At 36.0% G+C, this 24,189-nt stretch overlaps 1 protein-coding gene across 4 annotated transcripts in view; it reads left to right on the forward strand.

Annotated features, from left to right (window-relative positions):
- csnk1g1 (casein kinase 1, gamma 1) overlaps nt 1-24,189 on the forward strand; it is a 66,053-nt gene that overhangs the window by 18,389 nt on the left and 23,475 nt on the right. For all 4 annotated transcript variants that reach the window (XM_073859431.1, XM_073859432.1, XM_073859433.1 and 1 more), the window contains exons 5-7: nt 22,742-22,893; nt 22,978-23,212; nt 24,088-24,173. In XM_073859431.1, coding sequence (XP_073715532.1) covers nt 22,742-22,893; nt 22,978-23,212; nt 24,088-24,173 — 473 coding nt within the window. The remainder of the gene's footprint in view (nt 1-22,741; nt 22,894-22,977; nt 23,213-24,087; nt 24,174-24,189) is intronic.

Here is a 24,189-nt window from a genome sequence, read left to right on the forward strand (position 1 = left end):
TTACAAGTCTTCGTTTTTATATCTGAAGTTACCCTGTACATTATTACAACACAAACGTCCTAAGCATGTACATAGTTATTTACTGAAAGTTGTACATTTTAGTTTTTGATCAGTTATTATACATTCATCTTCATTACAGTATCAGATCAGCAGACAGACCGCGGCATATTTAGTATTAATGACGTACGTGCTCATTCTGAAATCTAAATAAATAATCATACTTTGTACCGTATGTGTATGCGGGTGATTCTCACGAAAACTTGGTTTTAAAAATGTCAAGCATGAAAATGTAAAAATTGCTTAAATTTACTTTTTTTCCCACCAGACATTGAAAAACAAAGTCTGGAGTGAATGGGACCATTAATTTAACACTTTTTGTAACATAATTACAAAAATTAGTCCTAAAAAATCTCATTACCGCAACAGTCAGAAAACATTAACACTGACATTTTTTTTGAAAATGACATGACAAACCTGAAAGAACATAATTTGGAGATTCTGCACATGCATTTAAAATCAAAGTATTATGCTTCTATTAATTAAATTAACATTTAATAAGCATCTGTTGCGGTAATGATAATCAAAATGTCGTGTAAACATTCTGACAAGACAATATTTCAAATTAACTGTAAAAAAATGATCTTACCTCGTAGCCATCTTGAAGTAACTGGTTCATGTGCTTGGTCACTCAAAATCAAACTTTATTAAAATTCTGTATGTGTGCTTAAACTGTTCTCAAAAAGTGTTGCGGAGGATGAGAACATCAGGCATGGACACATCATTTTCCTAATTTTTCTTCATTATTATTATACATGAATATTCAGTAAATATTTTTTCTGTCATCTAAAGTAGTCTAGCAAAACATCCATTTATTTTTTTTCTTAATATTTTTGTGTTCATTTGATTAAATTTCAACATAACGCATGTTCAAACACAGCCGGACACATTGCGGTAATGAGAATTTCAGCAGAAAATGAGATAAAATTTACAATTATAAATGTTATGTTGAAATCACACATTGTGCAAGGTAGAACACAGTATTGTGTTCATTCTGATGCTTTTTAATGTTACTATATTACACATTTTAAAGCTAAAATCATTAGTGCCGTGGTGTTTCAATGGTTTCGTGAGAATCACCCATGCAATAATTTGCTGGTTTTGTAATTATGTTATCTAAACTTACAAGTTACCTAAACTTATTTAGAGAAATAACACTGACCGTGTAGCTGAATGTCAAAAAAAAACTTTATTTATACCCGTGTCATTAACAGAATGCAGCAGACACACTCACCTTAACGTTTTTTTATAAATCCATTTTCCTGCCCGATTAAAACATAAACATTGCAAATAACACCGGAAATAACAGTTAATTTACGTACACATATCCTAAAATTAATCTTGCGTGACTGATACGCTGTAAAGCGGGTGAATTTAAAACATGATTTTGAATGGAAGTCAATTGATGCTCTCTGCCGGTTGGGTATACCAAGATGGCGGCTTGAACTCTGCGCTGGCTTCACCTCACGCTGTTACGTTAAGCGTTCTATGCGCAATCCAGTCATTTATATAGATCAGTGGTTAAATCGCATATGAATTTGCGTGCAATGCGAGTGCAACAGCTGGTTTAATTAAGTGCTTGAGTCAATGTGCGCAGGTAATTCTCACAGAACCCGCCAGTCCATAAAGCTTCTCCATAAAGCGCTGCTTGAATGATGGGTTTAATATTTTTCTTAATGAAAAACACAACAACAAAACGATCTCAATTATATTAAACATCATATATGTATATTATAACAAAAATGAGTAAGCACGCGGCTTCTGCCATCGTCTGGTCGGTCAGCTCGCCTCGCACACTGACAGAGATAAATGAAATCTGACACCTGCTGCTCTGTTACGTGACGCGCATTCAGCTCCGCTGAATTCAGGCAGCAGACACATTCAGTGTGTTTTCTCTCTCTAACGAAACTAAATGATTTAATTACATGAAAATATCAAAACGATGGTGAAATACGGTGTCGCGGTGGGCAAGTGATTTAACCGGTGAGAGGCTGTAGCACCGGTAATCACCATTTCACCGACTACCGCGGCAAGCCTAATATGTAATTCTTTATAGTCCCAGTAAAGTCGGATATTAAATGTGTTTTGAGTTTGTGACACCACAGAAAAATGTGTTATTAACCACCCAACCAAAAACCAAGGTGTTTTTAAGGGGTAACGCGATTAATCGTCATACCCCTATTAAATAAGTAATCAAAATCTTGGAAAAATAGGCAGCATTCTCTGCTCTCAAGCATTCCATTTTTGGGACTTTTTACACCTGTTCACGTCATGCGTTTTCTCTGATTGGATAGCTATCTGATCGTATAAAGACCAGATGTAAATGCCCTATGAAACGTTTTCGAGATGGATTTAAATTTCGATCGCTCAAACCACTTCAGGAGGTGGTCTGGGATGAATTTCAGGCGAAACTGGACAAGTGTGAATACATCTGGTTGTTGAAACCACATATGTCAGCGCATAACTCCTCCCAACACAAACACGTCACCCGGAAGTAAGCTGATAAAGAGGCAAACAAACCAAGACGACATGTTTATTGCTTTATGGAACAATGGCAGCGGGTAAAAAGCTTTCTAGAACCAATTAAAGAGTCCAATGACAAACTCAAATGATATTAAACAAAGAAATAAAACTTTGAGATGGAGTTTTGTGAACTTTACATCATCGCGCCGTCACTGTCCTGCTGCTCGGTATTGCGCGCTCCAGCTCATGCCGAGCATGGAAACGTGCATCCCCTGCCCAACATACAGTATGTGCTGCCTTTTGTTGCATATACTCCGTCTTAAGTTTCTTAAGGCGGAGAAATCAATAGTGTATTTGCATTTTGTGCAGGAGTAGAAGATCGGATTCATATCTGTTTTGCCAAGACACATTTATGTGGCCAAATGTAAATGGAACAGTTTTAACAAATCAGATAGCTGTTCGATCACAGAAAACACATGAAGTGACCAGGTGTAAAAAGGCCCTTTGTAAAAGACTTTTGAAAGAAATCAGATTCAGAGCGATTCTCAAAACATACATGGACATGCAGCTGTTTGCTCTAGGGCGATACTTCTGGGTTTTATAACTTGCGTTTAAAGATGCGTTAAAGCTTTAAAAAGTCATGCGTGAGTGTACTGGTGTTTTTTAATAAAGCGTGAAAAATCTTGGGCTTGTGTTACCCCAATATCTTGTTTAAGATGTTTAACCAAACCCCGTTGAATTCGGGACAATGGAACCGAAAGGGCTTTTACTTTTACTTTTTTTCCCACCAGACATTGAAAAACAAAGTCTGGAGTAAATGGGAACATTAATTTAAAAACTTTTACTTATCATTTAACACTTTTTGTAACATAATTTAAAAAATTTGTCCTAAAAAATCTCATTACCGCAACAGTCAGAAAAAATCAACACTGACATATTTTCAAAATGACATGACAAACCTGAAAGAACATAATTTGGAGATTCTGCACATGCATTTAAAATCAAAGTATTATGCTTCTATTAATTAAATTAACATTTAATAAGCATTTGTTGCGGTAATGATAATCAAAATGTCGTGTAAGCATTCTGACAAGACAATATTTCAAAATAACTGTAAAAAATGATCTTACCTGGTAGCCATCTTGAAGTAACTGGTCCATGTGCTTGATCACTCAAAATCAAACTTTATTAAAATTCTGTATGTGTGCTTGAACTGTTCTCAAAAAGTGTTGCGGAGGATGAGAACATCAGGCATGGACACATCATTTTCCTAATTTTTCTTCATTATTATTATACATGAATATTCAGTAAATATTTTTTCTGTCATCTAAAGTAGTCTAGCAAAACATCCATTTATTTTTTTTCTTAATATTTTTGTGTTAATTTGATTAAATTACAACATAACGCATGTTCAAACACAGCCGGACACATTGCGGTAATGAGAATTTCAGCAGAAAATGAGATAAAATTTACAATTATAAATTCTTATGTTGAAATCACACATTGTGCAAGGTAGAGCACAGTATTGTGTTAATTCTGATGCTTTTTAATGTTACTATATTACACATTTTAAAGCTACATCATTAGTGCCGTGGTGTTTCAATGGTTTCGTGAGAATCACCCATATAGACAGGTACCCCCGTGTCACCCCAGCACAACTTAAAGGAACAGTATGTAAGAAATGTATATCTATTAATCATAAAATGGCCCTGATATCTCACTAGACATTAAGAAATCATTTTAATTTCAAATACTTATATCACTGACAACAGTGGTCCGGCCAGGATATTGTCATTTAAAAAGTTGAGTTGCAGCCCTCAAATGATGTTTATGTTGTCATGTTGTGTATTGGCCACCAGTTGTGTGATTGCAGTACCAGTGTTAGCCACAAGTTTTGTGATTGCATTATCAGTTTGGGCCACAATCCTACATACTGTTCCTTTAATCTTGTGTACACAATTGTGGCCATTTGTTTATTTGTTAAACCCCATGACTACTACAGGAAGTGAAGCTCTTGGTGATCAGGTGAAGGAGATGCTATTGTCGCTGTAGCATGTGTTCCTGAGGATGTGCTTCCCCTTACATCCTTTAGTGTGCAACCCGACCCCATAGGTCCACCCTCCCCCAGACACGACTGTAGGCTCTTAGAGAAAATGTCTACTTATTTCTGCCCTTCATGCACATGGTCCATTGCAGTCATGATGTAATACTCAAATGCAAATGTGATGCTTAATACATTAAGAAGTAGAAGTGATAAACCTATTTGTTTTGTTTGAGGTACCATACGTGGGCGCTTTGAACGAGGGTTTTTAGTTTTGAATTGAAAGTGATCTAGTTCGTGTCTGTGTTTTTTTTACGAGTAACTAGTATTAATTTGATATTTCAACTACGCATCAAATCAGAATCTTTGGAGAAAGGATAATGATGCATCAGTGCATAAAATGTTCCTCCCGGCTCTACAGGAGTAACCTCAGTGGAGGAGGTGCTGTATGTGAATGCGGGGTTTGCTGCCTCCACCAGGCCCACCCGCTGAGCTCTCTGCTCAGGCTTTATAGATGAGGGGGATGGGGTGACGGACGGGTGGAGAGTCTCATGCACCGCTTTGTGATTCTCACCTTCCTCCATCCGCTTGCTCTTGCCTTCGGCGCAGCGTGTTTGGACAAATAAGCCTGGATGTAACATTTGGTCATTGATTGTTGGTTAGGAAATGCTATTCGTGCATTATTTAATGCAGACTGATTCACTCTCTGTTCTTTGCTGTATTGTTTCTTTTGTCGTTAGGTATCCAATAATACCCACAAAGCCCAAACACAGCCATGTATATGCAATAATGAAGTCTATTTACATAACAAACTTTGCCAGTTTGTTAGATAATGGCTCTAGATCTTTTCTAGAGATTTAAATTTGAGATAAAACACATGTATGGTGACCCATGCGCACATTGTGGCGAATAAATTCTTGTCCTGAACAGTGATCAGTTCTATAGTTTAGACAAGTGACTGACCAATCAGAATCGAGCATTCCAGAGGTATGAACAGTAAAGGCCTAGTGCGACCAAGGACAATACCGATAAAGTATTTAAAAGCATAGTGGAGTCTACACCACCTCAAAAACTTTCAAGGAAAAGTTCACCCCAAAATGAAAATTAGCCCATATTTTACTCACCGTCAAGCCATCCTAGTTGTCTATGACACAGTCTGAGTTATATTAAATAACATCCTGGCTCTTTTAAGCTTTGTAATAGCATTAAATAGTGCGTATCCATCCAAAAAGCGTATCCATCCATCAAAAACTAATACATACAGTTATTCAATGTCTTTGAAGGTTAAGTGATTAAAATCGTGGCACTATCCAATGCTATTATAAAGCTGAAAAGAGCCCAAAGGTGCATTGTTTAACTTTTTGAAGGATCTCTTGACAGAAATGCAATATAATACATAGGGTTGTGACGATACATTGCGTTCCCCATTAAAAATACCTGTCTGAAATCGATTCTGAATCGCATGGCTCCGATTCTGTTTTTAATGCACAACTTGTGCGTGTACTAGGGCTCTGTGATCAGTCGTAACAAGTCGTTAATAATGTGCATTAAAAAAGCGCATCAAACATAATAATTCAAAATATTTTTATTATCATGAAAATACCTGAAACAATTTGATAACAGCGATATAAATATTCCTCTAGACATTTCCTGGAATAGCATTTGTAATGATACTTCTTCTATGGCACAAATGGAGTTTCTGCACAAGTGCGCCCTCTGGCTTTTGGATGTGGTGGCATTTTACCATAATTCATTAAAATTCATTCATTGAGAAAACGCGCATTTGCGCGATTAATCGTCACAGCCCTAATAATTCACATAACTATATTCTGCTGTATAAAGAAGACCTTACACAATGAACTGTATTGTTTTTATTACCTTAGAATGAGTCGTTTTTATCTACATAGACCGTGGGTCCCCTTATATGGAAGTCATCGTCATGTTTGTACGGTAGCCCAAACAGACAAACTGCTCTATAAAGCGCGTTTCGCCCCTACATTGTCTTATGCTAAGTACACACCAAACGCGTAGCATTGCGTTGCTTGCTTTAGATTACTCGCGGGATTTAACTTTGTTTCATGCAAATTTTTCGCTTGAGTTGAATATTTTCAACTTGCGCGAAGGCGCGTTTGAGGACGAATAGCGCGTGTTTTCACGGTAATCGCGCCGCCCAATTCGCATCGCCCCGCGCAAGGACGCGTCTGATTGCGTCTTTGCCTTGACTTTGTATGTAATCTACTCACGCAAATCGTTGAACTCGCGTTTGGTTTAGGGCTGTGCCAATAAACTGAAAAGTAAAACAAGATAAATATAGTCTTATGATTAAGTGGAAAAATTTAAGATTTGGTTGCTTGTCAGTAGCATTGTTGTAGTGACAGCCAAAATACATCGGCCTATATGTAATACATAATTATCTAAAGATGATGAAATTTTGGACAAAAAAGGTAGCACAAATTCTGTTATATGGAAGTGGTTTGGCTATCTAAAAAAACAGACGAGCCGCAGATTAAAATTTTATTTAATGAACCCTCTTATTTTTGTGGCTTCAGTCATTGTTGGCATACTCTTTTAAAGCTGGAAGCATTAGCATCTTATATCGGAATCGTATATCGTTATCAGTCAATATGGATTTTTTCGATTTTTTTGCCATATCCCCCAGCCCTAGTTTGGTGTGTATGCTCCATTAGACGCTGACATGTTTGTCCTGTGGCGGCTACCATATGCGTTTTAAAAATTGATGGGTGAGCTGTTGGTTGCAATTTACAATCTCACCACCAGATACCATTAAAATACACGCACCACCTTTAAGGGTGAGTAAAATATGGGCTGATATTAATTTTGTGGTGAACGTTTCCTTTAATAAAACAGAGGAACAATATAAATGTGATCACTTTCAGAGCTTTTTATTGTTTTGCAGATGAACAATAAAACATTGACGTCAAACTAGCTCTGTCGTCTGTGGCATTTTTTGTGCGTTTTTTCTTGGGGTGTTAAAAGATTAATCACATACAAAATTGTGTACAAAATACCAAAAAAAAAAAACACACACATACATGTATAAATTTAAGAAAAATGTCATTTAGATATAATTTTTTAAATTTGTATATATAATATAAAAATAAATAAATAAATGTCGCTAAAATTACACACACCACCTTTAAGGGTGAGCAAAATATTGGCTAATGTTTATTTTAAATAAATTTTAATTATTTGCTTGCTTGCTTACTTATTCAATAAAAAAATGATATACAAGTAAAATTTTCATATATACATATATATACACCAGTGGGGAACCTTCAGGGCCTTCTACGCCTTCAGAGAAGGCCTAAAAAAATTAATAAAAATATTTTTTATAATAATACTAATAAATAATAAAGTATTCAATAAAAATATGTTTTTACATGTTTAAATTTATATTTAATTTAATTTAATACATGTAATATATTTTCTCTCATCTATGTTCTAACGTTAAGCTTACTGTCAGGTTCATATCCAATCAGAATCGTCTGTCTCTATTAAGGCCCGGTAAACTGGCTCATTCATTGGTTAGGACTTCAAGAATCCCAAGGAAGGCCAAGCTATGTGTTTTGGTGTGGAGAGTGACGGGCAAATCGACCAATCACGCTTTGATTTCAAGTGGGCGGGTAAAAAACAAAGCATTGTAAGCCTTCATGAAGTCCTAATCATGCAACAAGCTGGATGCGAGCTGCCGTAAAACACCAAAGAAGAAGAAGTCCTAATCATAGACCGTCTAATGGCCCGAATCTCTGCGGTGAGAGTGGTTGAGGTAAATGGCAGAAAACGTGATTGACGTTGTGGCTAGTTTGATATGGCTGAGGTAAAAACGAAATTACTTAAGCGGGTACTCGTGAAGAGCACAGCCGAGAGATGCGCGTGCAGCTGCGCTGCGCATATCAGACGTGAACACGAGAAAAATAATGGGTTTAATTATACTTTCACTTCCTGACAGTTTTACTTGAGGATAGTAATGACTGCAGACGACGCCGAATTACATACAATATAATTACCTAACTAAATCTCAGAGAATGCAAAAACATTCTCCGGGGCTCGGGCTAGGGATTTTGCGAGCCCGCAAAATATAACAGTTATAAGCCACAAGGAGGTGCACTGAGAACGCAGGGTGCTATATTTCCCCTTATGAAAAAAGACTAACAAGCTATCCTACAGCTAAATATATATTTACAAAAAACAAAATTAAATGCAAATTTACAGAGCAGCAGAGTCTGTATTTGTGTTTATCAGTTAGATTAAAGTAATTTTAAACTTTAAAACTGCATTTAAAGGCAAACGATGCCTATTCTGTAATTTAACTTTGCGTGCTCAGAATTTTTACACGTTCACTGTATGATTTAACGAAATACGAATAGCCTAGTATTATATTCTGAATTTTAACATTTATGAAAAACAAACTACTCTCAATTTATTTTGGTGTTTTTTCCCCCATGCTCACTTGTCTCCATTTTCCTGTTTTTAAGAATTAAGGCGGTGTAGTAAGTAGAACCTATCCATTCAATTTGTGACTTTCATTTATTGCGCCATGCGTAATTGCGCATGGAGAGGCATTTGCACTTCATTGCATATTTTGAAGGCCCAGCTGAAGTACTCACGGTTCGCCACTGATATACACTGTTATATCTCGTACACTGTTAAAAAAAAATTTATTTATTTTTTCATACTTGTATGTATGTGTATGTATATTAATTAAACACAAGACACAAGCGTATATTATGCAAACACAAACTTTTATTTTGTATGGGATTAATCGTGATTAATCATTTAACAGCCTTACTTTTTCACTTAATATTTTTATTACTGCTAATTGACGTCACTAAGAAGCTGATCTGTGGACAGCATAAAGAATTAACTTCTAGTAAGTCTGAACATGAAGGCTGCTATCCTGACGCACGTCCCATGAACATGCCCAGACATGATGCTCTGAGAATGCCGTTTTTAGCAGCATCACTTGGTTGGATATCATGCAGTGATGTCACCGCTTAACCAGCTAATTTGTATCTCTGCTTAGAGGATGTATCGCATGTAAGATGAAGCAAGCTTTCTGTGATATTAAAGGAGCAGTAGTGGAAATCAGGCCGAACAATAGACATTAAAAGTAGCCTTTAGTGGTCTAATGAAGCACTTGGGAAAACGTTTTTTCCCCCATAAAGGTAAATGGGATATTCACTGTAAGGCCGAGATGAGATGGTGTTAGTGATGATTACTCATCCTCTGCTTCACCACTCCAAAATGATGGTGTGATTAGTGTACGCTCTTTCTGTATGTCTGTCTATCTATCTGTCTGTCTGTCTATCTCTCTCTCTCTCTCTCTCTCTCTCTCTCTCTCTCTCTCTCTCTCTCTCTCTCTCTCTCTCTCTCTCGAGCACACAGCTCGTATCAATGAGGAGAGGAATGACATCACTGGTCCAGAGATAGGGGTCCAACCCATCTGCTCAGATTCATGTGTTATGATTACGCACACAGGCATCATATTCAAACTCCATCTGTAATGCTCTTTTAAAGTATTGGAGCTTTAGTCCTGCAAAATATAGTTATTTGCAAATCTCATCATAAATATGCAAAAAACATAAACGCTGTTTTTGCTGGCACCTTATGAATTTGTGTCATAGTAAGTTTAATATTGATATTAATTTATAAGTAAAATATTAGAAGTATGTTTATGTATTTACATTAGAGCTGCAACTAACGACTATATCTTCTGTCGACTAATCTAGCGATTATTTTTCCGATTAGTCGACTACTCTAACGACTATTTTTTATTATTAATACAGTGTTCTTTTTTGATTAGCTATTTAATCTGTTGTATAATCTGTTTTTCTACAGATTATAATCTGTTTTATTGTATTTTAACACAACTGAATGCTATTTTCACATATTATCTGTTCTGTAGTCAGACATATGGGGCGGTTTCCCAGACAGGGATTATACTACTCCTAAGCACTATTCGGATGGGTTTAGTTTTCCAAACGACGTTTGAGTTTCAACGTGTCCCCCAGGACGTCTGTGATTTTATTAGGGCTGAAACGATTCATCGAGTTACTCGATTTACTCGATTCAAAAAATTCCTCGAGGCAAAAATTCTGCCTCGATGCCTCGCTAAATTCCTATGACGCGCACTACAGGCGGCAAGATCTGATTCACACGGACCGTTGTTCAATGTTCAGGAAGCACATCATAGCGCGTGGTACATTTTGAATTTAGTTGGCGCGATGGCGGAGCGAATATGTCCATAAACGGCAGAGAGAGAATGTCTAAAGTTTGGGATCATTACACTATCATTACATTTAGCATCTGAACCGAAAATATCCACTGCTGTTTCACCAAGCGTCGATGAAACAAGGTAACGTAGCTTCCGCTGATTTTAATCCCATACTGTATTTGTAGCGAAGTCGTTATGCGGTTTGACTAGATATGATGTTTAGCTTTGATGTTTTTAAGTAGTAAACGTATTCACGTTTAATTGCAGGAGAGTATAACCCCTTCACACACATGCATGCACTTTACAGGTGTGTGTACCAAAAACGGCACCACAGTGCAATCATATATGGGCAACTTGTAATCTGACATATTTTGTTCAATAATAATAATTTTTGTCTTATTGGAGTTTAGCATAAGTAAGATATTATCTCTCACGCGAGAGACCGATCGCGCGATGCATCAAATAATGCTTAAACTTTTATGTAGCCACGCAACAATAATTTCAGCATGCATTCACTGTATACAGCGGGACGTGATGTTGTGATTTTTCGAACGGATTCTTAAACTAAAATGCACCGCAATGCAAGTGATGCAAACCAAATGCAGCGTTCTATTGAAAATTAACGTATGTATTTCTGCCGTACCAAAATGCAATGAAGCAACTGAACGTCTGACTGGGGTGTAACTCTTCCTCACGCACAGCATGCGTGACATAAACACAGGTGCACGTGCGCGCGCACACACACAGGTTGTCACCATAGCAAATAGGCTCACACCAGAAATTATATATTATATGTTAGTAGCCTAATGGTAAATGCTGCAGGTGTAGAAATGTACATAAACCAGATATTTACTTTGATGTCAGGGCTAGATTACAGCATGAAACCTGTTGTGCATATTAATAAATTAAAGTGTTTAATTGTTGGCACTGGCACTTATAAACACTAAATGGGTAATAAATAGGCTTTTTTGGAGCCAAATGCTTGAACATTTTACAGCCACGTCATTTTCGTTATGCATTATTTGTTTTGGTTGTTTAAAAACACACACCAATTTTTTATCCGATTACTCGATTAATCGATCGATTCAGTGCTAGATTAATCGATTACAAAAAGAATCGATAGCTGCAGCCCTAGATTTTATGTACCGATTCGGACCGGATTAAAATGATGCAGGCTAGTCCAGAGATGGGAGTGTTTGTTTCATTCATCTGGGCGTTGCAGTAGCACGTGCTCTGGATACACGTGTTTGTAATGTTTAATATTTTGCTTTAAATGTACATTTATGACAGAACATGTAATTTATTAATTTAATTTTTACAAATCAAAATAAAATATACAAATCCTACTAAAGTAACGTTAACCTCCATGTTTTATATAACTGTCTGCTTATAATAAACACAAAAGAAGAAAATGAAGAAATAATGATTAATAAAAATGTATTATCTTTATTAATTAACATTACCATTCCGGAGTTAAACAACTTTGATCGGAGTTTCTTATAACGTTAATGATATTGCAGTGGCCAGTCTTAACAGTGTATGATATTCAGCTCGTTTTGATTTAATTATTTTATTTTGCCAAATGCAAAAAACATTCATATCTGAATGAATGGGACTCAGGAAATACAATATAGTAAGGCATGTTTGTTTAAAGTAATTATATTTCCTAATTAAACTAAGGTCTAGTCCTGGCATAAGCTAATCTCTGTCCAGGAAACCACCCCAAAGACTATTAAAATAGTGACTAAACATGACCCAATAACCTTGTGTTTAATCCAACCAGCTGTTACTTTAACTACAAAGTTACTAAAATCTTGATTTATAAACGCGACATCACAGACAATTCGGCGCAAATTAAAAAATTGCCATTACACAGAGTTACTACAAAAGGCATGCGCGGGCAAGGAGAGAGAGAGCTCGCGCACAAGCACAGAGAACCAGTGTGTGTGGGAAAACACTGCTAACCTTTCGAATCAGTCGTCTTCTCTGCCAGTAACATCATCTGACGTTTACGTGAAAATGCAAGTAAACAGAGGAATCCGCATGGAAAACACAGCCAACTTTTAATTCTTTCACTCAGTTAATTGTATGAGAGGCGCTGTAGGGGCTTCACGCAGAGAAAGAGAGAGAGCGCGCGTGCACAAGAGAGGCACCAACGAGCGCTCACAACAATAAATGAAGCCGTTTTAAATGAAAATAAAAATGTAAACGTTGCGGCCATTGTTGATTTTGTGCCGCAAACAAACAAATCAATGTATGGATAACACTGCCAGGAGCAGAAGCTGCCATTATGCGAAATTAATGTAAACAGCGACGCGTCGACGCATTTTACGCATGTCGACGTATTTTCATAGTCGACGTAGTCGATGACGTCTACGCGTCGTTGCAGCACTAAGTATTTACATGCATACTTGCTAATTAGTTTCATAATGCATAAGCCCTATTCGGACTGGATTAGTTTTACAGGGAGTCCTCTGAAAAAATCGTGCCTGTCAGAGGTCCTCTGTGTTTTTTTATTCCTTAAGAATTGGCCATGACCTCCGTAAAAACTCATTCGCAATTTACTTACTGTTTTTCGCCGAACTCAAAGGTCCTCTGGGAAATTGAATCCCGTCTAAATGCGAATTTCTGTGTTTGCCAGCAATATCTTTTGAAAATTTGGTTATATTCGTGTTTTGGCCAACTTGATCTGTATTGTACTTTCTGCGTCCCATTAATTCAGAAATGGATGTTTTTTTCAAGACGAGACAAATTTTGACACTGTTAAAGAGCACCTATTGACCGATTCATGCTTTTAAATTTCCTTTGGGGTTTGTACTTTTGCATATCGTTAACATGTACTAATACACACTTACCCACAAAAGCAAAACTCCAAACTCTGGACTAGCCTGTAAATTCTAGTCCGTCCGAATCGGTACATGAAATCGCAGACGTCGTATGTAAGAACTGTCCAAACTAATAACGTTGTAGTAGTAAAGTGCTAGAAATCAATATCCTTTGCTGATAGTTCCTTGTCATTATGGAGAGTAGAGTTCATGGTTCCATAGCACCCTCACCTGTTTTTACTATAGTTTTTTTAAGTTCAATAAATGGGTGATTCTCACGAAAACTTGGTTTTAAAAATGTCAAGCATGAAAATGTAAAAATTGCTTAAATTTACTTTTTTCCCACCAGACATTGAAAAACAAAGTCTGGAGTAAATGGGAACGTTAATTTAAAAACTTTTACTTATCATTTAACACTTTTTGTAACATAATTAAAAAAATTAGTCTTAAAAAATCTCATTACCGCAACAGTCAGAAAACATCAACACTGACATATTTTCAAAATGACATGACAAACCTGAAAGAACATAATTTGGAGATTCTGCACATGCATTTAAAATCAAAGTATTATGCTTCTATTAATTAAACTAACATTTAATAAGCATCTGTTGCGGTAATGATAATCAAAATGTCGTGTAAGCATTCTGACAAGACAATATTTTAAATTAACTGTAAAAAAAATGATCTTACCTGGTAGCCATCTTGAAGTAACTGGTCCATGTGCTTGGTCACTCAAAATCAAACTTTATTAAAATTCTGTATGTGTGCTTAAACTGTTCTCAAAAAGTGTTGCGGAGAATGAGAACATCAGGCATGGACACATCATTTTCCTAATTTTTCTTCATTATTATTATACATGAATATTCAGTAAATAATTTTTCTGTCATCTAAAGTAGTCTAGCAAAACATCCATTTATTTTTTTCTTAATATTTTTGTGTTAATTTGATTAAATTACAACATAACGCATGTTCAAACACAGCCGGACACATTGCGGTAATGAGAATTTCAGCAGAAAATGAGATAAAATTTACAATGATAAATTCTTATGTTGAAATCACACATTGTGCAAGGTAGAACACAGTATTGTGTTAATTCTGATGCTTTTAAATGTTACTATATTACACATTTTAAAGCTAAAATCATTACTGCCGTGGTGTTTCAATGGTTTCGTGAGAATCACCCAAATATTACTTTTTTAAAATTGAGACTTATAACATTTGGCATTACCATTGTGTCATTTTTATGATGTAAATTGAGTGAGCAAAAGCAGTATCGGCTCATGAAAATTGTCCGCCTGTATCGGTCATCGGCTAAGGCTGATAAAACAAACATTAATGTCATTAATCAAAACACTTACTTTGTCATATTAAGAACACTGTCATTGCTGCATTTATACTTGACGTAGTCGCTTAACGTTTTTCATAGCGATCAGCTGTAAAATGTTTTGGTCCTGCTCGATTTTTGTTGACTTTGAGTAAAATAATGTAAAGTTTTTCATAAGATCCCCTGGGGTCAATGTGTTAGTATGACAGAAGCTTGATGCTGTCGGGAGAACAAGCAACTGTCTCCCGAGTGCCTCTCGCGTAAATGATCAGATGTTGATGGCTTACATTTCTTTCCTGTCACAGAAAACCACCACAGGTTTATCAATGGCATCAAAAGTATTATTTTGTTTTTGTTTGTTTGTTGATCACGAAGTACAAAGTAGACGAGGAAAACTAGGATTCCGTGTACTCAACGGCCCGCCGTTGTTTGTTTACAGTGCGTGGAATGGTGCGCTTTAATATGTGGAGCGGATTTATTGCGTTCTGTAGAAAAGGAGGAGTGGCGTTTGTGGCGTTTTGGGAAAAAAAAGATGACAGAATAACATGGCGGATATTGTATTTTGCGTAAAATTAAGAATTTACTTTCAAATACTGACCTGATATAATACTGATTTTGGCAGTAACTCATTTTTTTTTAAATGGCGTTTTATAGCGTTTGGAACCAAACTCTTCATATGTATATTTTTATTTTTGAGTCATTAAAAATGCTACTAGGACAAATGAAAATCTATAAATAGTTAATAGTTTATGATTAGATTAGTCCACAAGTCTTTCAATAAAGTTACTTTAAATTGCTTTATTTGGTGGATATGATGTCAGCAGGTTACACAAACTGATTTAGCTGTAATGATTTCTTTTGTTTGCACCAGAGATCATCCTTTTAACTCCCATCCGTTGGCTCGGGTACAAAAGAGAGAGAGAGAGAGAGAGATGGACATCTTTACTGAGACATCACAGCAGTTTAGGTCATGTTACAGCCAATAAGACTGACAGACCGGAAAAACAAATACCACCACCATACAGATTCTTGTTTCACAATGATTCATATTTCAATGTTTCAAACTAAAGACTCGCTCGTTTTATAACTTACAGTTTGTTTGAGATTGAGGGTTTGTGTTCATTGTTACGGTGCCACCGCCCTGTGTATTCTTAGTGTATCAGGAACGGACAAAGGTAGCTGGCAGGAAGTCAAAACATTGGTAAGGTGTGTCCCATGCACACAGGCAGATAATACAGTGCCCAAGCTATGCAACACGGTCACCGGTTGTACCCTATCCTCTCATCATTGTTGTTTCAGCAGAGCTTGTGGGGAATGTTTATGTAGGAGCGCTCCTGGTAAAGTGGGCAATTTGTTAATCACGCTGTCCTGACCACTGCGTGTGTTGTGTAGGAGTGATGCTGGTGAAGGAAGGATGCTGGGGTGGGAGGCAGAGCTTCTCTCCATCCTCAAGCACAGCTTTGTGAATGACATAACACCGCCCCTGGCTCTTATGTAATCCATGTCCATCCTTTCTTCCTGCTCTCCTCGATCATCTCGCTTGTATCATCAGCTCAGGCCATTTAAACACAAAGTAAATTTGATGCTCTGACCCAGCATCTCCTACAGATAAGTTCTGTGGTGGTCCTATAGTTCACTTATGGCGTAGTATAAATATTAGCGGTGAAGTATGAAGTGATGTGGCTTGTTCAGGAGAGGTGTGCTGGCATACCATCAGACTTTTAGTTTCATTTTTAAATGATTAATTGGTTGAAATAACGCACAGAAGGACGGACCTCAGCCATATTATACTTCCTTATAAGCAGTTGATCTTTAACCACTTGTTTTATGTCATAATTTCCCATCAAACCAAGCCAGAAGAAAAGGTCACGCTTGCATCTCTTCCTCTAGAAAGTCCATTGAAGTTCTCTTTTGTCTGTGGTTAATGTGTAGCTGCATTGTGTTGCATTAGGACTTGACCGGCTGGGAAACCATTTGGATACTGATCAACCAACTCGGGCGTGATAAACCCAATTCGCTGGTATCTAATTCCCGGGTTTGTTTCTTTAAAGGGAGAGTTCACCCAAAAATTAAAATTCTGTTGTCATTTAGTCTCCCTCATGTTTTTCTAAACCTGTATGAGTTTCTTTTGTCTGTTCAAGAGAATGAACACAAAAGAAGATATTTTGGTAACCGTGACTGTACCCATTGACTTAAGAAGTCAATAGTAGGAAAAACAGATACTATGCTAGTTAATGTGTGGGTGATTCTCACGAAAACTTGGTTTTAAAAATGTCAAGCATGAAAATGTAAAAATTGCTTAAATTTACTTTTTTTCCCACCAGACATTGAAAAACAAAGTCTGGAGTAAATGGGAACATTCATTTAAAAACTTTTACTTATCATTTAACACTTTTTGTAACATAATTTAAAAAATTAGTCCTAAAAAGTCTCATTACCGCAACAGTCAGAAAACATCAACACTGACATATTTTCAAAATGACATGACAAACCTGAAAGAACATAATTTGGAGATTCTGCACATGCATTTAAAATCAAAGTATTATGCTTCTATTAATTAAATTAACATTTAATAAGCATCTGTTGCGGTAATGATAATCAAAATGTCGTGTAAGCATTCTGACAAGACAATATTTCAAATTAACTGTAAAGAAATGATCTTACCTGGTAGCCATCTTGAAGTAACTGGTCCATGTGCTTGGTCACTCAATATCAAACTTTATTAAAATTCTGTATGTGTGCTTAAACTGTTCTCAAAAAGTGTTGCGGAGGATGAGAACATCAGACATGGACACATCATTTTCCTAATTTTTCTTCATTATTATTATACATGAATATTCAGTAAATAATTTTTCTGTCATCTAAAGTAGTCTAGCAAAACATCCATTTATTTTTTATTTTTGTGTTAATTTGATTAAATTACAACATAACGCATGTTCAAACACAGCCGGACACATTGCGGTAATGAGAATTTCAGCAGAAAAAGAGATAAAATGTACAATTATAAATTCTTATGTTGAAATCACACATTGTGCAAGGTAGAACACAGTATTGTGTTAATTCTGATGCTTTTTAATGTTACTATATTACACATTTTAAAGCTAAAATCATTAGTGCCGTGGTGTTTCAATGGTTTCGTGAGAATCACCCGTGTACTGTAAACTGTGTGGTTACCATTATTTATCAAAATAACTTTCTATTTGATACTGTACTGTATCTGAAACCATCCTAATCCACATAGACTAAGTGTTTGTCTGTGTGTAATAAATGCATCGAGGCAGATTAATGTACTCTTTTGTTGCATTAGATTTTGTGTTTTTACCACGACTTGTTGCCGATTTTTATTTTGCAGATTTTCCCGCTGTCCCGTCACATTGGAGTGTGTTAAACATCAACAGTAGGGCTGGCACGGTACATGAAAGAACATCCGAACCGTTCAGTTCGCTTGTCTCAGTTCGGAGTGTGTATGTCGCATGGTTCGACGCATGCGCAATGTACCATTGTGCCCATATGTTAACTGAAGCCTTGTATACTTTCTTCTGGCTCCACAGCGCGAGCCTCCGTTTGGTAAGGTTTTTATACTCAACGCACAGACTGGGTGCTGGCGTGATGAGACATCAGGCTCGGCTAGATTTGCCTGAAACTCATGCTTCTTGGTTTGCAGAGCCGCATGCAAACCTACAAAATTTGACGTGCACACCGCCAAGCAAAATGGGGTCTCGCGCACTTCCGCCCTCTCCGCGTTGACGTCATTTTTTGCCAAACGCACCCTCGCGCTCGCGTCGAGTATAAACAAGGCAAGTTACACTGAATTTGGCAATTTGATAGATGAAAGTTAATTCTTCAGTTTAAAGGACAAGTTCGGTATTTTACACTTAAAGCCCTGTTTTCAGATTGTTTATGATGAACGCGTTTGACTGAAATTTGGACATATGATGCTAGCCTGAGAATTTTCAGGTGTTGTTCTATCACCTCCCACCTCTACAATGGCTGTATAGGTGCACAGGAACAATCCTTCCTAAAATGCATTAAACTTTCGTTTACAAAGACGTGAAACCCACCTAGTGGTCAGGGGTGTTCACTGATATGCTCACACAAAAATCGCTGCAAAAATGTTTCCAATATGTTTTATCGTAGTTCTGTCCAACTCCATTGACTTGTATTAGTTGTGCTGTGAGGTACGGTATTACTCCGCGTCGGGAACTTTGTTTCTATTCTTGCAATTGGCAAAGGCGGATTATCGCCACCAACTGGGCTGGAGGGTCTATTATTCAAGCTCTCAACGGAAGAACACTGAAAAAAAATGATTTATTGAATATAATACTTTTTTTAAGGTAAGTGGTTGCAATCAACCCATTTAAGCTACATTCAACCAAAAGTTGTATATTTTATTTTACTTTACTAATCTTTTTTGTTTAAATGTAGCTTAAATAAATTGATTGCAACCACTTACCTTAAAAAAATTGATTAAATTCAATGAATCAATTTTTTCAGTGAATGTATGGGTGTGATGCGTTTGGAAAAATAGGTCCACAAGTTAACAACGAATGCTAAAACAGCTGTTGGAAAGCATCTTTTGCAGCGATTTTTGTGTGAGCATATCAGCGAACACCCCACTCGATGAGTTTCACGTCTTTGTAAACGAAAGTTAAATGCATTTTAGGACGGATTGTTCCAGAAAAAAAATTTATGGATTTTTTTTATGTTACAATGAGCACCTCTCAAATAATTTTTATACAGATGCAGCCAATGCATTGCATTATTCAAATTCAAAGTATAGAGTTTTTATTTGAAGTATAGATTAATTTATACATGAGTCCCCTTTGAATTCTTTTTCACATGTTCCTGTAACATCTAGCAGTAGAGCGCCAGTAGAAAGCTTGTAAACGTGTTAATCACTAAAGGCTGGAGAGAGATGCAATACGTGTTATATGCTTTCTGAACACTAGATGAGTCATCGGCAGGCCAACGGTGCGCTTGATTCTCAGGGGTGTTACAACAACACAATGAGCAGTGTGGGCTCAGACTATAACTACCCACATGCATACAGTTTAGAGACTTACTTAATAAATATGGTGTTTAGTATCACTCCTTAAATATAACACTGACATTTCAGATGATTTCTTATTTTTTAACATAATTTATGAGTGGACAAAGTAAGGCAAAGATGCTAAGACAACATGTCATTTATTTCAGTCCTGTTCTCACAATGCTGCCATCTAGTGGCTGGATGAATTTAATAAATTACTGAAAGCGAAGGTGCCCAAACTAGGACCAAAGTTGGCCAGCAATGACCTTTAATTTGGCCCGTCATGACACAGATGTTCATATTTCTAATTAAACATTTTCTGCGATGTAACATTTTTTGTTTTATTTGTACATTACAAAAATGTAATTTAAAATGAAATGCAAGGAATTAAAGTGAATTTTTTTTGTGTGTGCATGCATGCATACTTGAAGGTGTAAAGCATGCATCATGAAACTTAACAAACTCTAATAATGAAGAGGTCGAGACAGTGGCACACAGACAAAAGGAAATTTGAATGGCAATTTTTTTATTTTTACAACAGTTACTACTGAATTAGTTAAGCATAAACAAAGTAATGTTTGCTTATTTGTTTTAAAAAAAATTAAAAAATTTCAGTAGCATTTAATTTCGGCCCACGGACCTCAGTCAGGTTTGATTTTTGGTCCTTAGTAGGAACAAGTTTGGGCACCCCTGACTTAAAGGGATAGTTCACTGAAAAATAAAGTCTTAATTTACTTGCCCTCAGGTTGATACAAACCTATATACATTTCTTTGTTCAGCTAAACACAGCTAAATATATTTAGAAAAATGTTAATAACCAAACAGATCTGGGGCATTATTCACTTCCATAGTATTAATTTTTCCTATAGAAGTCAATAGTGCCCCAGATCTGCCTGGTTACAAACATTCTTTAAAATATCTTCCTTTGTGTTCAGCAGAACAAAGACATTTATACAGGTTTGTACAACTTGAGGCTGAATAAATAATGACAGAATTAGTTGAGTAGTTCTTCATGTTAAGCTGGTTGTTTAACTAACAGGTTTTTGTGCTTTGTTCCAACACCATCATTGTTAGCATTAGATTTGTGCAAAAGGCAAACTGTATGTTTTATAGTAAGCAGGGTTGCACTTAAAACTTAAGTCGGCTTTTGTTTAGTCCGATAAGATAGTATAGAAGTTAACTTACTAAAATAACTCATTGGGGCGGTTTCCCGGACAGGGCTTATCCCAGAATAAAATGCATATTTGAGCTGCCTTCACTGAAAAAAATGATTCATTGAATTTAATCAATTTTTTTAAGGTAAGTGGTTGCAATCAATTTATTTAAGCTACATTTAAACAAAAGTTTTATATTTCATTTAACTTTACTAATCTTTTTTGTTTAAATGTAGGTTAAATAAATTGATTGCAACCACTTACCTTAAAAAAATGGATTAAATTCAATGAATCATTTTTTTCAGTGTTCATTAAAAAAAACATATATCGGTGTCTTAAGATGCACAGCAGGAAGGTTTGTTTGTAAAAACTACTTCAATGTCCTAATATAACTAAGACCTAGTCCTGGATTTATCTAAACCAGTGGTCTCAAATATGGTGCCCACGGGTTCTTTTATGTATATTAACATTTTAAACAGTGATAAAACGTATCACAAAATAAAATGGTAAAACAAAAAGTTTTGAGTAGACTGTATCAAAAAAGTAGCCCTCAGTAGCCTAGTTTTATCCATTGTGCACTGCAAAAAAAAGATTTTCAAGAAAAAAAATCTTATTATTTTTGTCTTGTTTTCAGCAAAAATGTCTACAAATTCTTAAATTAAGATGCTTTATCTTGATGAGCAACACGACCCAAGAAAGTAACTCTAGTTTTTAGACCAAAAATGTCAAATTTGAGTGATTTTGTACATAAAACAAGCAACAAAAATGCCAATGGGCCAAGCAAAAAAAATCTTGAAATTTTTTTCTTAAACACTAAATTCAAGAAAAATTCAAGAAAAATTAGCTTACCCCATTGGCATTTTTTTGCTTGTTTTATGCACAAATTCACCTAAATTGTATATTTTTTGTTTAAAAACTACACTTATTTTCTTGGGTTGTTTTGCTTATCAAGAAAAATCATCTTAATTTAAGAATTTTTTTATATTTTTACTGAAAACAAGACAAAAATACTAAGAAAATTTTTTCTTAATCATTTTATGCAGTGGTAGCCACACTGCAAAAAAATACTTTCTTACTTAGCATTTTTGTCTTGTTTTCAGTACAAATATCTAAAAATTCTTAAATTAAGATGCTTTTTCTTGATAAGCAAATGACCTAAGAAAGTAAGTCTAGTTTTTAAACAAAAAATATACAATTTAAGTGAATTTGTGGCAAAAAATATCTGCCAATGGGGTGAGAAAATTTAGCTTGAATCAAGTGTTTAAGGAAAAAAGTTAACTTATTTCAAGATTTTTTTTCTCACCCCATTGGCAGATATTTTGCTTGTTTTAAGCACAAATTCACTTAAATTGTAAATTTTTTGTTTAAAAATGTAACTTATTTTCTTAGGTCATTTTGCTTATCAAGAAAAAGCATCTTAATTTAAGAATTTTTTGATATTTGTACTGAAAACAAGACAAAAATACTAAGTAAGAAAGTCATTTTATGCAGTGCAAAAAGGTTGGAGACCCCTGATCTATACCCTTGCTGGGGAACTGCTCCTTAAAGTTTAATTCAACGTAAACTACATGACTATTGTAACTAATACTCTGTTTTGTGTTTGTTTTTTTCAGTTGAGGGTCTGCCTCAGGTCTTTTATTTTGGGCCATGTGGGAAATACAATGCCATGGTTCTAGAGCTGCTGGGTCCCAGTCTTGAGGATCTGTTTGACCTGTGTGACCGAACCTTTTCTCTAAAGACCGTCCTAATGATCGCCATTCAGCTGGTAAGTGTCTTACACCCATTACTTTAAATCCCATCGTTCGGATTAATCTTTACAACATAAGCATGCGTCTGTCAATCTTCACAGATTTCTCGCATGGAGTATGTGCATTCTAAAAACCTCATCTATCGGGACGTCAAACCGGAGAACTTTCTTATCGGGCGGCAAGGCAATAAGAAGGAGCACATCATTCACATCATAGACTTTGGCCTTGCGAAAGAATACATCGACCCAGAAACCAAAAAACACATTCCTTACCGGGAGCACAAGAGCCTCACCGGCACAGCACGATATATGTCTATTAATACACACTTAGGGAAGGGTAAGTGGTTCACAGCTTCATAATCTCGTGCTTAAATTGATATTTGACATGAAATGTTAAGCCATAATCATAATCTGCTTAATTACACTAATGGAGAAGATGTATCATGTTAATACTACTGTAGTATCATACTATAGTGGTGTTTTGAAATGCATTGGGTACCGTAATGCATAAATATGATCATCTTTCAGTGTATAGCCAAGTATTTGCTTGTGAGGTTAGCTATTGTTTAATTGGTTCAAAAGTGTGTGCGTGTATATAGGCCTACATATGTGTCCCTGGACCACAAAATTAAATCTCTTAAATTGCACAGGTATATTTGTAGCAATAGCCAATAATACATAGTATGGGTCAAAATGATCGATTTTGTCATGCCAGAAATTATTAGGATGTTAAGTAAAGATCATGATCCATGAAAATATTTTGTACATTTCCTACCATAAAAATATCAAACATGTATTAATCATTATTATACCACGGGTCTGTTGAATGCTTTATTCTGATTGGCTGAGACATGTTCCATGATTATTTTTCTGTAAACCGCACCACTGACCTGTCAAATGTCTTAAAAATAGGCACCAGTGCAATGTTTATGGTAACTGTGTTATAAGAGGAAAAATTTGACTCCGGTCCTTAAATATTTTCTTAAAATTCAACGGCCCATCGTCAATTATTCCTTACGTAATATGTGTGGCTAAGGACTTCATTTGGACAACTTAAAAAGCGATTTTCTCAATATTGAACTTTCGGGTAATGCATAAATCTTAATTTCAAAAAATATATCCTTATGACTGGTTTTGTGGCCCAGGGTCACATATGTGTACACATGTAGATTGTAATGTGCTGTTGTTTTACTGGTGGTTTTTGTCCCTTAGAGCAAAGTCGGAGGGATGACCTTGAGGCTTTGGGTCACATGTTTATGTATTTCCTCAGGGGAAGTCTCCCCTGGCAAGGACTAAAAGTATGTTGAACAGCTT

This window comes from Misgurnus anguillicaudatus, chromosome 21 (genome assembly GCF_027580225.2).
Source record: "Misgurnus anguillicaudatus chromosome 21, ASM2758022v2, whole genome shotgun sequence".
NCBI classification, from domain to species: Eukaryota; Metazoa; Chordata; class Actinopteri; order Cypriniformes; family Cobitidae; genus Misgurnus; species Misgurnus anguillicaudatus.